At 41.8% G+C, this 14,238-nt stretch overlaps 2 protein-coding genes across 2 annotated transcripts in view; one reads left to right on the top strand and one right to left on the bottom strand.

Annotated features, from left to right (window-relative positions):
- LOC137145226 (centromere protein J-like) overlaps nucleotides 1–6,220 on the top strand; it is a 73,409-nt gene extending 67,189 nt beyond the window's left edge. Inside the window, exons 19-22 of the mRNA XM_067535922.1 lie at nucleotides 426–510; nucleotides 833–953; nucleotides 2,246–2,449; nucleotides 4,894–6,220. Of these exons, the coding sequence (XP_067392023.1) occupies nucleotides 426–510; nucleotides 833–953; nucleotides 2,246–2,435 (396 nt within the window). The 3' untranslated portion in view covers nucleotides 2,436–2,449; nucleotides 4,894–6,220. The remainder of the gene's footprint in view (nucleotides 1–425; nucleotides 511–832; nucleotides 954–2,245; nucleotides 2,450–4,893) is intronic.
- A 5,467-nt stretch (nucleotides 6,221–11,687) lies between these two features.
- Nucleotides 11,688–13,745, bottom strand: TTLL2 (tubulin tyrosine ligase like 2). Its single transcript, XM_067535828.1, has one exon. It carries the CDS (start codon nucleotides 13,737–13,739, stop codon nucleotides 12,072–12,074), a length of 1,668 nt encoding a protein of 555 aa, XP_067391929.1. The 5' UTR covers nucleotides 13,740–13,745; the 3' UTR covers nucleotides 11,688–12,071.
- Between the last annotated feature and the right edge of the window lie 493 nt (nucleotides 13,746–14,238).

The following is a 14,238-nucleotide window of genomic DNA, read 5'->3' as shown; positions in this document are numbered from 1 at the left end:
GGTCCTGTCCTCTAGGTACTACCATAATACTACATAATACCATAATAGGAAATAATAATGTGATCATAATAATATAAGCTGGAGTGGAATTGAGCAGGATCCTGAAGGTAGGGTGAGAATTTTAAGTGTAAAAGGGAGAGAAAGAGGAAGGATCCAGTGGGCAAGGAAGATAATTTTAGCAACTGTATTGATCATCTAGATATTGCAGAGGAGAAAGCAGCAAAATCTGGACACATCCTATATGTGAAGGAAGGAGAAGGGGGAGGAGTTAAAATATAAATATAGATACTTGTGTGTATTCCAAATACCCTAAGTTAATGCATAATAATTTTTCTGAGAGAGATTTTTTTAAAACATGTTGTCATAACTGAATCCCATTATTAAAATATTGGAAACTAAATGCAAACTCTTCACTGTTCTTGCAGATTTATTATTATGCAGATGCACAGACAACCCATACCACTTATCCAAATGGCTTGGAGGTGCTGCAGTTCCCTAACAATCAGATAGGTATGTGATAGTTTATAACTTTGAACTACTTTTGCAGAAGTATCTTATTGTAAAAAATTGCCTGATTCTAACTCTGGGAGACTGAGACTTTTCACATCACCTCTCTGTCCCTTGGATTCCCCACCTGTAAAATGAGGATAATTGATGTTTGCTTTGAGATCTACAGATGTAAAACCATCAGTTAGATGCTTATTTGTTCTTTCATTTTTTTAGTAGGTTATCATCTCCTCACTCCCATATCGGTGAAAGAACATGCTATAGTTTCATATAAGCCAACATGAAGGAGTTTCTAAATAGACTTTAAAAATATTGTTTTCTACAGAAAAACACCATCCGGATGGCACCAAAGAAATTGTGTTCCCAGATCAGACAGTGAAACGCTTCTGTGATGGTGGGCTTGAGGAAACGGTTTTTCCAGATGGTACAGTAGTAAAAGTAGAAAAGTAAGTATCCTGTCAGAATGGGGCACTGCGTAAATGTATATTGGCTCTCCTGGTGGGAGGGCTGAAGGTTAAAGCTTTAGCTTGTGTCTTACAAGGTTCATTTTTACAAACGAGATGGTTGTTTTCAGTACATACCGATTTATTTGGCTGTTTCAGAAGAATTGAAAGGAGAAAGGATTTGGAGTATGATTTGGAGGAAAGCTTTTATCAGAGCAAGACACTGGGAATAATTCTTCACTGCCTTCCATCTGATATAGTCATTTACAGCCAGATAGAGAGGGTGTGATTTGATTTAGTAGCACTTTACACTCTCTTTGTACAGTTGTAATGACTTACGCAAGGGGCAAGGCACTGGAGTGGCAGATGCACTGGGTTAGTGCGTAGAGCTGCAAGAGACTGAAGATCTGGACTCCTGGCCTCTACACTTATCTCTGTCACTGACTCTCTGTCCTTGTGCAAGTCACTTCAAGTAACACCTGCCTATGCCTCTGCAAAAAATGAGTAATAATAATACTTACCATCGCATGCCTCACAGGGGTATTGTGAGAATCACTGTTTCTAAAGTGCTTTCAGATCCTGGAATGAAGAATGCTATGTAAGTGCAGATTGTGGTGTTCGGTATTATTTGAGTTAAGTTTATGTACTGACACATCTCTGTGATGAAGACTACATTATGAGAACTGCCGAGAACCACAGTCCTTCTGTAAAGGCTATTACATTTGCATGGTTGAAGATCAGAGCTGTACTGAAACTTGGAGGGAACGCTTCCATCTGACATGTTATGTTCCACTCCCACTGCTGCAAATCAGATCTATTCATATGAACATTCAGTCTCAGTAATGCATTTCTATGCACCCTGGCCATCTCCTGCCGCAGCATATATAACATTTGGGCTACTTTCACCCACCTGGGCACAAGGAGATGTCAGTTATGTGTCCTTGCACCAACCTGGGCCCATACACCATAGGGAGGATTCATTTTAGGCAGCATAATTGTGGTTTCGCCTTTCTTGTAGCTTTCACCAGCAGGGAGCAGTTTTGTGTTATGGCTGGGACTCAATCAAAGCCCCACTGTTCAAAGCAGCTTTTGGAATGTGTTGATTCAGCATATCCCACGCCTCTTCCCTGTCCAGTGCTGGCCACTTCGAAGGCAGTCCTGGCCCTCAGCATTGGTTTCTGCAGCTACCTGTTGCAGCCTTCCCACAGTGTATTTTCCACTGCCGGGGTCTCTGTCAGGATATACTGTACACCCATGGGGGAATTTGGGCTTTTGTACATTGTCATTTTTTTCAGGAACGGCGATAAAATGGTGATGTTCAGTAATGGGCAGAAGGAGATTCACACATCACAGTTCAAGAGGAGGGAGTACCCTGATGGAACTATAAAGACTGTGTACTCCAGTGGCCAACAGGAAACAAAGTATTCCTCTGGACGGGTTCGAATCAAAGACGAAGAGGGCAATATCATTCTCGATAAGAAGTGATTCATCTCCTCTAGGTGCAGTATTGTACATAGGTCATTCAAGCCAGTTTCTGGTTGAGATTTGTTGTTATTTTACATTGTAGATATCTTTATCTCCTGGAAGTGCACAAGTCTAATATGTTTCTTTCCTTGTCCCTTTAGCTGCCTTTCTGTTCCTTGAAAGAATTAGGGCCTGATTGTGACTTGTGCTGAGCACCCACAACTCCTATCAAAGTCAGTTAAGGATCATTCTCATAATGAGTTGTGTTCTCTAAAATACTCCTGGGGGAATTCTGTTCCACTGCGTGCGTGCAGAATTCATGTCCCCCGCAGATTTTTTGCTTCCCTGCAGAAAAATGACTTTCTGACGGGAAACAAAGGAAAGCCACAAGAGCAGTCACGTGCCCCTCCCCAGCAGCGCAAGATGTTGTTTCACGTGCTCAAAGCAGCAGGCGGCTAGGTAAATCACTGCAGGTTGGGACAGAGCTGGGGACACTCTGGCCGTTGGCTCCTACCCTGCACTGGGCTCAGCAGCTAGTCCTGGCTGTATTGGGGGTGGAGGAGGATGGGACTTCTTCCCCTGCACTGAGCAGCTGGGGTCAAGTCACACCCACCCCCAGAAACCTCCCCCCGCTACAGGAAGCTCCACATGCCCCGCCCCGCTTCCTGCCCCCATGGCACTTCAGCTGTAGGGGGAGTGGTCATTACACAGGGAACTGCTCCCCTGTCCACCCAACCCCAGTGCATCTGCACCCCTCCACCCAGACCACCACTCAAATCTCCACCCCGCTGATCTGAACACCCAGCATCTGGAGCTCCCCTGGACTCAGACCCCCGCCACTGAGCCCCGCAGTGAGATCTTCCCCGCCAAGCCCCCCTGAAACTGGACCCCCATCCCTGCACCCAAACCACCCCACACTCACTCGCTCACTCACTGCTGAGTTCCCCACACTCAAACCCCCACCCCGATGAGCCCCACTCCTCCATACTTGGGCCATCTCAATGAGCTCCCCAGACCTCCCACCCCACCGAACCCCACTCCCCCAGCACCTGGACTCGCTTACTGAGTCCCCCACACCCAGACAATCCTGCTGAGCCCCAATCATATTCACCTGGACCCCCCCTGCATAGTCCCATTGCCCCTGCACCCAGACTCCCCCACTGAGCTGCCTGCATCCAGATTGCCCTACACAGAAGCCTCTCAACCTGCACCTGGATCCCCTCCACACTTAGATCCTGCTGATCTGAGCCTGCCTACCCTCACCTGGTGTGCCTGGCGCAGAAGGACAGAGCCCCAGAGTGTTTCTGGGGGCAGCCCCGGCCCTTGCGCTGTGTCAGTCAGGTGCAACCTCACCACTGAATCTCTGTCCCGGTGGGGAGGCGGCGGGAGGGCGGTGGCAAGGGCCGCAGGGTGATCTCCCACCTCCATGCAGCCAGTGGCCTGTGCTCCCCACTGCCATGCTGGAGCTTCCACGTTTATTTAATGACAAATAAAATTTGCAGAATTTTAAAATATTGTAAGCAGAATTTTTAATTTTTTGGTGCAGAATTCCCTCAGGAGTACAAAAACCATAAATTAATGCCATGTGTCTCAAGGAAAACCAGAAATAGCAGTGTGGAGAACATTTCACTTCTGATCAGCAGCTGCAAGGAAGAAGGGGATGGATTAGGAGACCAAGCATATGGTTTGATATGCTTAGATTCCCTTGGACCATATGTTCCACATTCCAAATGTGTGGATTTTGCCTTTTGCCTTTCAAGTTAGTATGTAGGATTGAATTTTACTTGCATTCACTGAATTTTATTTACTTTAAACTACAGTTTATTGGGTAAGTGTTTCTTGAATGAAGCTTCTAAAACTGCATTCATGTCTGCCCTGAATAGACATCAACCTACCCATGGTACTTTCCATAAGAGTGTTTGCATGGTGACCTTGTCCAAAATTTCTCTTCCCCTTACTTGAGTGCCAGTTGGCTCCTCTGTCTTCCCCAGAAGTGACTGCATTTCAATGGTGTTGTATGTATACCACATAGCTGTAAGGCACTTTGGGATCCTTTGGAATAAAAGATGCCATCTAAATGTAAAAATTATTGTTTTTATTATTCAGTATGGTAGATCCACTCAGACGTGCTACGTTAAACAAAATTATTAATGTGAGTGCTGTTTATTAAGTAAAAATCCAAAGATCATGGTCCAGGTTCTCAGCTGAAGTAAGTACCATTGACTTCACTAGAGCCATGCTGGTTTACACTCCTTGGAGGTCTGAACTGATAGCTTTAATCTGGACAAATATTTCTTCTTGTTGTTTCTCTCTTTCTCTCCCACATTATATAATTTCTTTTGACTCCACCACGCAAAATTCACGTTTAAGAGCTCCTGAAGACTCTCCTAGCAATCTGCCTTTATTCTTTCCTCACATGCAAGTGTAAAATAATTCCAAGATTATGCAATTGTTCATTTTTTTGTTTTGTTTCTTGCAGCTCAGAATACAAACAAGTTTACATTCAAATTACTGTGCAGTCTGGAAGATGTAGTCTGACCAGATGGAAAGTGTATGAAACAAGTTATTTCCCAGTAATATTGATCACAGACTATAGTGTGTATAAATGTAATTACTCTTTTCTAAGCATTTGATGATGAATATATTTTAATGTAATTTGGGTGTGATAACATAGTAGTATTTTTATTTCTTTTATTCCCTATTTGTAAAATAAACTATTTAGAATTGTGTGCTTTTCACTATTGTAATCTTTGATACATTTCTACATAGTTTGTGCAAGGCATCTTATTAAAGAAATCCAAAAAAGATCTCTTGAAAGAGACCATTCTATCCCATGTCCTTTGTTACAGGTTAACAGTTCCTTGCCGCTACATAAAGGCTGAAACAAGGCTAAGTGGTTTGTCACAAATAACCATCACAGCAAAGCCGTCATTGAAAAACTGTATTCGATCAGGTTAGAAAATAGACATGGTGTTTGCGTCTGCCAATGAGAAACATTAAGCTTATTCCTAGGAATGCTGTTTTTAAAAAAGTTTGCTGTTTGTCAATGAAGTAGCTGATTTGTGTTTGTTTACGGGTACTAAGGAAATTTTTGGTAGTTTTTGTTTGTCACTTTTACCCTTAAATCATGATTAAGTATCGAGAAATCTGCTTGTCTGAGCCATTAAGTATATATCCACAGCAGACTAAGGAATATTCTTGTTTATATGTGGCTTCTTCCTGGGTATGGTGAGCACCCTCAACTCTGACTGAACTTGCAGGGGCCACTCTACTCTTTGCAGGATCAGGCCCATTGTTCTTCACCCATGTATTAATATGGGACATACACAGAGGCCAAAATCTTTAATGCAGGTGTAAGCAGCGCCTACACTTTTGATCAGGGTTGTGGTTGTGCACAAATATGGGTCTAATCCTGCTCCCATTGAAATCAGTGGCAAAATTCCTCATGGCTTCTGTGGGGTGGGATCAAGCTCACTGAGGGCAATGCTGGTCCCTGATTTGTGTCGGTATTGCATTTTAGCAAGGCAGGTGCACACAGGATTATAGGCACACTTATGAAACTTTGGTTTCTAATCTATTTGCAAACAAGAATGTCTCTAGTAAATGTAAAATATTCTGTATGTTGAATATCTAACTTTTGTTCATAACTCTGTGCTTGCAATCTATCTAAACAAGCCTGTGGGCTGTCTCAAAGTAACAAATCAGAATTAATCCATTTATCGCAGGCTTTTATATTTTATTCTCTGAAAGTGCAGAGAAATGTACCATATATGTATAAAGTTATCAATAAAATGCCTCCTAACTGATGCGTCTCTGGCTCCATGAATGATCTGTAATAAAAAACATAACACTTGATTCTAATCATAAAGCAAAAAGAACATTACCCCCATCTCGGCAAAACACCCCAGAAACCTCACAAACAATCCCCAATCTACCCTTCATTAAATTCCTGAAACTAGTTGGAGTCATGCTGTGTCGCCAGGAAGCAAATTCCTGAGCTGAGGGTCCTTCATTAAAAATACCTTGCCTCTAGCTGTCTGGTATTTACCTCGAGGGAATGTTATCTTGAGCACCCTAGCTGACCTCAACTACAAGGTGCCTTATTGTGCTTGACACTTGAAGGCTATGCCTACACTACACACCCTACATGTAGCCAAAAGTAGTAGTATGTGTAGCTACACGCCACGGTGAAGAGCAGGCTGCATCCACACTGCGGTGTGTAGCTACCTGTGTCAGTGACAGACTCTGGCAGGGAGGAAAGGCTTCAGCAGCTCTCCGCTGCTTCCCCCCTTGCCAGAGCCTTTCCCCACTTTTTGAGTCTTTACTTGCTGCAGGGAAGGGCTCCAGCATCAGGGAGTTTCCAGAGTCTTTCCCTCTGGCAGGGAAAGCATCTAGCAACAGGGAGCTGCTGGGTCTTTCCCCCTCTACTGGACTCTTCCCCTGCGGTGCGGGATAGCTCTAGTAGTGGGGAGCCACTGTAGCCTTTCTCTGCTTCTTCTCTGCTGCCAGAGTCTTTTCCTGGGTGGGGAATGGCTCCAGTGGGGGGAGTCAGTGGGATGCTACATGCTAAAAATAGCAGTGTAGACAGGAAGGCACAGCTGGGGTGAGTAGAGAGCTGTGGAGGGTATATACCCAAGGACAGCCTTCAGGCATGTCCATACTTGTTAAGAAACAGACCTGGTTCAGCAGCTATATATATATATATATATATATATATATATATATATATATATATAATATAAAAACAAATAGAAGAAACAGGTAGTTGATAGTAGTGAATATAAATCAGAAGTTAGAAATTGTAGAAAATTGATAAGGGAGACAAAGGCACACAAGGAGAAATCTATGGCCAGCAGAGTTAAGGACAAAAAGGAGTTTTTAAAATATATTAGGAACACAAAGACAGTCCTGACAATGATATTGGTCCATTACTAGATGGAGCTAGTAGAATTGTCAATAATAATGTAGCAAAGACAGAAATGTTCAATAAATATTTCTGTTCTGTATTTAGGGGAAAAAAATAAATGATATAGCCTCATCATATGGTGATGTTCTTTCCATTACACTAGTATCTCTGGAGGATGTTAAACAGAAACTACTAAAGCTAGACATTTTAAATCAACATGTCCAGATAACTTGCATGCAAGAGTTTTAAAAGAACTGACTGAGGCGCTTGCTGGAGCATTAATGCTGTTTTTTTCAATAAGTCTTGGAACACTTGGAAAGTCCCAGAATACTGGAAAAAATGCCAATGTTGTGCCAATTTCTTTTAAACGGTAGATGAGATGTCTCAGATAATTGTAGGTCTTAGCCTGACATCAATTCCAGCAAGATAATGGAGTGGCTATTATGGGACTCAATTAATAAAGAATTAAAGGAGGATAATGTAATTAATGCAAATCAACATGGGTTTATGGAAAGTAGATCCTATCAAACTCACTTGATTTTTTTTAATGAAATTTCAAGTTTGGTTGATAAAGGTAATAGGGTTGGAATAATATACTTAGACTTCTGTAAAGTGTTTGCCTTGATACCACACAACATTTTGATTAAAAACTAGAATGATGTGAAATTAACATAGCACACAATCTGGCTAACTAATAGGTCTCCAAATGTAATGTAAACGGGGAATCGTCTTCAAACAGGTGTGTTTCCAATGGAGTCCCATGTGGATGGGCTCTTGGCCCTATGCTATTTAACATTTTTATCAATGACCTGGAAGAAAACATAAAATCCTCACTGGTAAAGTCTGTAGATGACACAAAAATTGGGGGAATGGTAAATAATAAAGAGAACAGGTCACTGATTCCGAGCGATCTGAATCACTTTGTAAACTGGGCGCAAGCAGCCAGTATGAGTTTTAATACAGGTAAATGTAAATGTATACTTCTAGAAACAAAGAATATAGGTTATGCTTACAGAAAAGGGGAATCTATCCTGGGAAGCAGTAATTCTGAAAAAAAGATGGATAATCAGCTGAACGTGAGCTCCCCCTGTGATGCTGCAGATACATAAACAGGAATCTCGAGTAGGAGTAGTGATGTTATTTTAACTCTTGTATTTGGCATTGATGTGACAGCTGCTGGAATACTGCATTCCATTCTGGTGCCCACAATTCAAGAAGGATGTTGATGAATTGGAGAGGCTTCAGAGAAGAACCACAAGAATGATTAAGGGAGTAGAAAACATGTCTAATAGTGATTAGACTCAAAGTGCTCAATCTGTTTAGTTTAACAAAGAGATGGTTAAGGTGTGACTTGGTCACCGTCTGTAAGTAAACTACATGAGAACAAATATTTGATCATTGGCTTTTCAATCTAGCAGAGAAAGGTGTAACACGATCCAATGGCTGGAAGTTGAAGCTATACACATTGAGACTGGAAATAAACCATTCATTTTTGAGGGAGGGTAATGAGCCATTGGAACAATTTACAAAGGTTCATGCTGGATTCTTCATCACTGACAGGTTAGTCAAGATTGGATGTTTAGCTAAGAGAGAGACTCTAGGGTTTATTTTATTTTAAGGAAGATCTATGCCCTGTGCTATAATGGCCTATAGATAATCACAGTGCTCTCTTCTGGCCTTGGAATCTACGAATCTTAATGATTACCTCCCTCTTTGTGCTTCTCCGTGATTGGTGCGATTAGCTGGGACTGTGTTCCTGACAGTCCCCTTAATATGTATTTGAGAGAGCTGGGGGCAGGGCATTGCCAGTGCAGAGCTGTTTACTCTAGAATTCCCTACTCCCTTGGTCTGACATAGCCTGAATCAGCGGACTTTCAGGACATATTGTCAGGTCTGGTTTACCCAGGCTTTCTCTGAGGGTGTTGTTTGGGATTGTTTGTGTTGGCTACTATTGGATGCTGGATGCATTATACTGTTATATGATTATTCTTATTGTGAATGTGCCTAGGTGATAGTGCACTTTAAGTGAAATAAAGATATTTATACTGTGGTACAAGAGGAGAGGCAACTTCTCGAGTAACCAGGCTCTAGTCTAAATTATGACTGTAGGGCTTTACAGATCAAAGTTAACACCTTGAATTGGACCCAGAGGTAAAAATGAGACCACTACAGCCGTCAAAGAATTGGTGTAAAATATTCCGTATGGGTAATATCCATCTAATAGTTATATAGCTGCATTGTCGTCTACCAAAATTTCCACGTGGCCTTCATGTATAGGCTCATGTAGATGCAAAATACGTTGCAGTAATCCCAACTAAAAAGTCACAACAGCATGGATCTCTGTGGCAGGCTCTTGATCCACAATAAAATGTCACAAATATCTTACCAACAGTGCTTGAATTATGGAGGGGCTTGGGGACGCAGGCCCCCATACTACTTTTAGGGACTACCTCACTTCTGCCATATGGCTCCCCTTTACTTCTCACACCTCCTCACATTAAAGTAAGCCACTTGACATTCAGCCTCCCTCCCCATTTTTCCCCCATAATTTGAGCACTGCTTGCCAGATGCAGGTTAAAAAAAGGCTCTTTGGCCAACAGCTTCAGCAGTAGCACCCCCAAATTGCAAACCTGTTGAAGAAAGGATAAACAAAATCCCTTTCAGGAACAGGGGCAGGAACTACTTCTGCCGTATCCCCTAGGTTCCAACCCACTAGCATCATCTCTGTCTTGCCTAGATTGAGTCTCAGCCAGCTCATTCTAAGTTCCTGTCCTGGCCAGGCATTAGGAAAGTAGACACTGCTCCATCTGGGTCTGAAGAAAATGAGATTTAGAGCTGCATGTCCTGTGCATGTCCATGATACCACGGTCCAAATCACTTCACTCTCCCAGGAGCTAGCACCATCCTTCCCAGGGACAGTGGCAAAGCAGAGCCTGGCTAGCGGAACCCTTTGCAGGTGCAATTGCCCACAGTATCACCCACGAGCCATTAGCACCATTGGGGGTGAGATTAGTAACAAGTATTTAATAGTAATTTTGTTGGCTTCTCTGACCTGGGATGCTAGAAAGCAAATCTCAGGAGATGCTTAATAGTATAAAAGGAAAGGAACCATTAGAATAAATAGCACAAGGCTAGTTTGCTCTCAGAGAGAGGGGTAGGTGATGACATAAATCACATGAGCTATATAGATCATGCCGTAACCAGAACACCTTCCATGGAAATAAAAACATAGTAAAAATGAGCTCTGACTTGATTATTCTTAATACAAAAAGACAGCTCCCTACCTCTTCCTCACACCCCTCTCTTCTCTAATCCTTCATGCTGCGAAAGCCCTGTGCTCTGTATTCTGACAGTGGCCTATCCCAGCCACAGATGATTCTTTCTAAGAGCACAGATAATTTATATGAGTGTGGCTCCATATTCCCTTTGGCAGGATCAGTTTTAACCCTCCCCTCCCCCCCAAACACACAGACCATGACTGCCCCAAAATATTTCTCTGTGATTTTTATCATGGAAGCAATATGGTGTGACCTTCCAGGGAGACAGAATCCAGTTGCAACACCTCAATTCTCTGCTACCCACAGATTTTCTGGCATTAGACTAAGCACATGGCAGTCACAATTTTGCCTAATGTGTGGACCAAAATGAGGATGTACTTCTGCAAATTATAGCAGATGCAGTTACTGCCAGACAGACAGTTGATGGCAGTAAAGATGCACCAAGAGATCATTAGACGAAGTCAAACAAATGTTTCAATTCGGCGTTACTGGGTTTATCACTCAAAGTTTTACACCAGCAGTCTGATGTAAAGCAGCATAATTATGGCATAACAAAGCTGAGTAATTGTTTAACACTAGTAAGACCCCAGCAGGTATATAATGTATTGTATCTGTGAGAGAGATTTTATCTGTTGATCCAAGAATGGCACTTGGAGGTCACATCCCAGCTCCAATATTAAATTCCTCAGTTGCACCGGGAGACTTAATTATAATATTTTCTACCTCACACAGCCTGTTGGGGATTCTTAGTTTAATATTTGAGAAGTGGGCTTGAAAACCCATCTGGAACAGCATGTAGGATATTTTTAAATAACATTTCATAAGAATTTCTGCAGAAACCTATTTTTCAATTAAATTAATGTAATTCTAGTGGGATGATATTTCTTCACACTGCACAAAAGTCAGTTTGCAGAACTGAATGCCAGACATATCAATGTCTCAGACCCTGTACTAGATTCTTAACAAGACTTGATAGTTTTATGACCATTAATAACACTGGCAGCTTTGTAAACTATAGGACATGGATATCCAAGTTGCATGCTTCAGTGTGTAAACTAACCAACATTTTATAGCTATAAATCCTCCCAGGCAGGAAAAGAAAAAATACTGGCAATGAAGGGTAGGAATTTATAAATGACTCATAAACAACAGCAAGAACTGACATTTTTGAAAAAATATTCAACTCTAAACTTTCATTTTGGGACTATCTTAGAGGCAGAAGAATGTCATATATATTAATTATTCAATGCATTCTTTTATTTAAAAAAAAAAAACAATTTCCCAGGGTCATTGTTAAATTACAAGAGACATTTTCACAAGGTGTGTGGTTTTGCAAGATCCCTATTTCTGACATAGCTACCATCTTCAAAATAAACCACCATCTAAGATATATCAATAGCCCAGCACCACTCATATCTGGTTATTGTCTTATCCTTTCATTGTGTTGCAGCTTATATCCTAACATCCACTGAGTTATCTAAAAGTTAAATAATCTTTTCTGTTCTTTACTTTCTGCTGTCCTGGTGGCAACTGTTTATTCATTAACTTGTGTATTTCTTGTATGATGCTTTTTACATCTATTCCATTTCTGGAAGCTTCAAGCACAGCATCGTTGAAAGGAAATATAAGGATGAAATCACCTACTCGAGGGAAGGGCTTTTTGTCTTTAGCTGAGAGAAAATATGGAGGAATAGTTAATTTGTAGTTACATAACTCAGTAGCAGGCAAACAATGGGTGACTTGGACAGATGCGTGCGGAGGATGTCTAGCTCCTGGGAGCTGTTTGCTTTTAGATGCTGCTTTTGATTGTGAAGATGTTTTTGGCCTGTTCATCCTTTCGCGTAGCTGTGAGGTTAGTGTTTTCCTTGGGTGTGCTCGGGCCATTTTCCCCATCACTATGGCCTCCTTTTTAAATGAACCTGCTGTAACCTCCAAAAGAGACTGTACTGCAGAAGTGGCAGTGCATTCACTCTCTTGCCTAGAAGCAAGGAAATTAGGCACATCATTGGTTACATTTTCACCCTGTGTAGCCAAGGGGACATGTGTTCTACCAGCATAGGAAGATTTAGTGCTGGCCCCTTTGTTTTCTCTCAAGGTGTCAATTTGCTTATAATTTAGCAACTCAATGATATCATGGAGAAGTCTTTTTTTCACTGTTGTGTCGATGGAACAGTCTAGGCGCAAGGCTGGGCTGTAGTTTACCTCTAAAAGCCATGGTTTGAATTTGTCATCGATCAGAATATCGAACCCAAAGAGCTCAAAGCAATTGGAAGTCAATGGAACAGAAGGGGTTATAGCGAGGAGGGTCAATATTATGATGTTGTTTATTCTCTGCCACAGAAGCAGGTCATCCACCTCGTGGCTGCGTAAGTAAGAACGGAATTTGCTGATTGTCCATTTGCAGCCACGGCCAATCCCTTCTTTATTTTTTTTGTATGAGGCTCCAAATTTATTGATGCTCGTGTTTGTTAGATGGGCATAGACATTGTCCAGAGAACTGAGGTCAAACTTTTCAGTGGCAAACCTCACCAACCCTTCTTCATAAGTGTAAATGGTAAGGGGGCAAAAACTGGTGACACAGACATAGAGGCGGAGATCCCATTTATACCCAGAAATAAGCAAAGGATTACTGATGTACTTCTGCACAATCACCATGCAATCATATACTAAGTCTTTAATGTCCTGGAAAATGAGAATGCCCCTCCCACGAGACAGATCCACAGGCTTGCAGATCCAATAGCTTGGCTTTCTGCCCGGTGACTGTCTTTCCTTGGTGTATTCTGCTATAAACTTGACATAGTCGTTAGGCATGATGAATGCCACTGGACTAAACTCATAAAGAGATGGTCCATAAATTCCCTTCATACGTTTCAGATGCCTTGCCAGATAGTCTTTCCTTGTGATCCTGACTGTTTCTGGATAGTGATTGAGCCTCTGCCATGGTTTAATGCTGCAGTGATCAGTCATACGGAAAGGGGAGTTCTGCCAGTACAGATTCCAATCAGTTTCATTTTGCTCTTGTTCATCAAATTCACTCCAACCACGTTCCAGTAAGACCTCACGGACTGCTTCAGGAACGCTGTCATGGAGACGGAAGACCAGAGGCTTCAGGATGTCTTCTGCATCACAGTCATATGCCATTGTGCAGATCTTATTTCCTGAAAAAGAATTGTCAGGAAGGGAAATAAATAAATAAATAAATGATTGTCGTCAATTGAGCTGGAACTCATCATGTACATCTTGGCACTCCCAAAGTCTCTCTCTCCCATGCTTCTTCCTGCCATGAATGTGCAAACAGCAACTGAAAAATGGAGTGAAAAGCTTTATTTGCTGCTGAAAGAGCAATTGTACAAGCCTTGTGTACAAGGAACTTGGTTTCAGACAGGTTTAAGGCAGCACGAAACATTACCGTCTCTATAAAATTGAATGTCCATACATTTTCTTTTTTGCTTTGCTTTTTTCTTTTAAGGTGGCCAATCTTTGCAGTATTCAGCTTGCCCAGAAGTTTGATGCTTTTGTAATTCACAGATATCTATCATTTTATTACTTTACAGTGTCATTGTTCAGTTCAATGATCATAACTTCCCTAATAGACCTTGTCTATACTAGTAAATTGGGACCCATAGTTCCCAACAGCTGC

The sequence above is a fragment of the Emydura macquarii genome, unplaced genomic scaffold, assembly GCF_026122565.2.
Source record: "Emydura macquarii macquarii isolate MOO-44397 ecotype Brisbane River unplaced genomic scaffold, CSIRO-AGI_Emac_v2 contig_3517, whole genome shotgun sequence".
Classification (NCBI taxonomy): domain Eukaryota; kingdom Metazoa; phylum Chordata; order Testudines; family Chelidae; genus Emydura; species Emydura macquarii.
The sequence above is the reverse complement of the archived record's forward strand: the minus strand, read 5'-3'. Positions and strand labels throughout refer to the sequence as shown.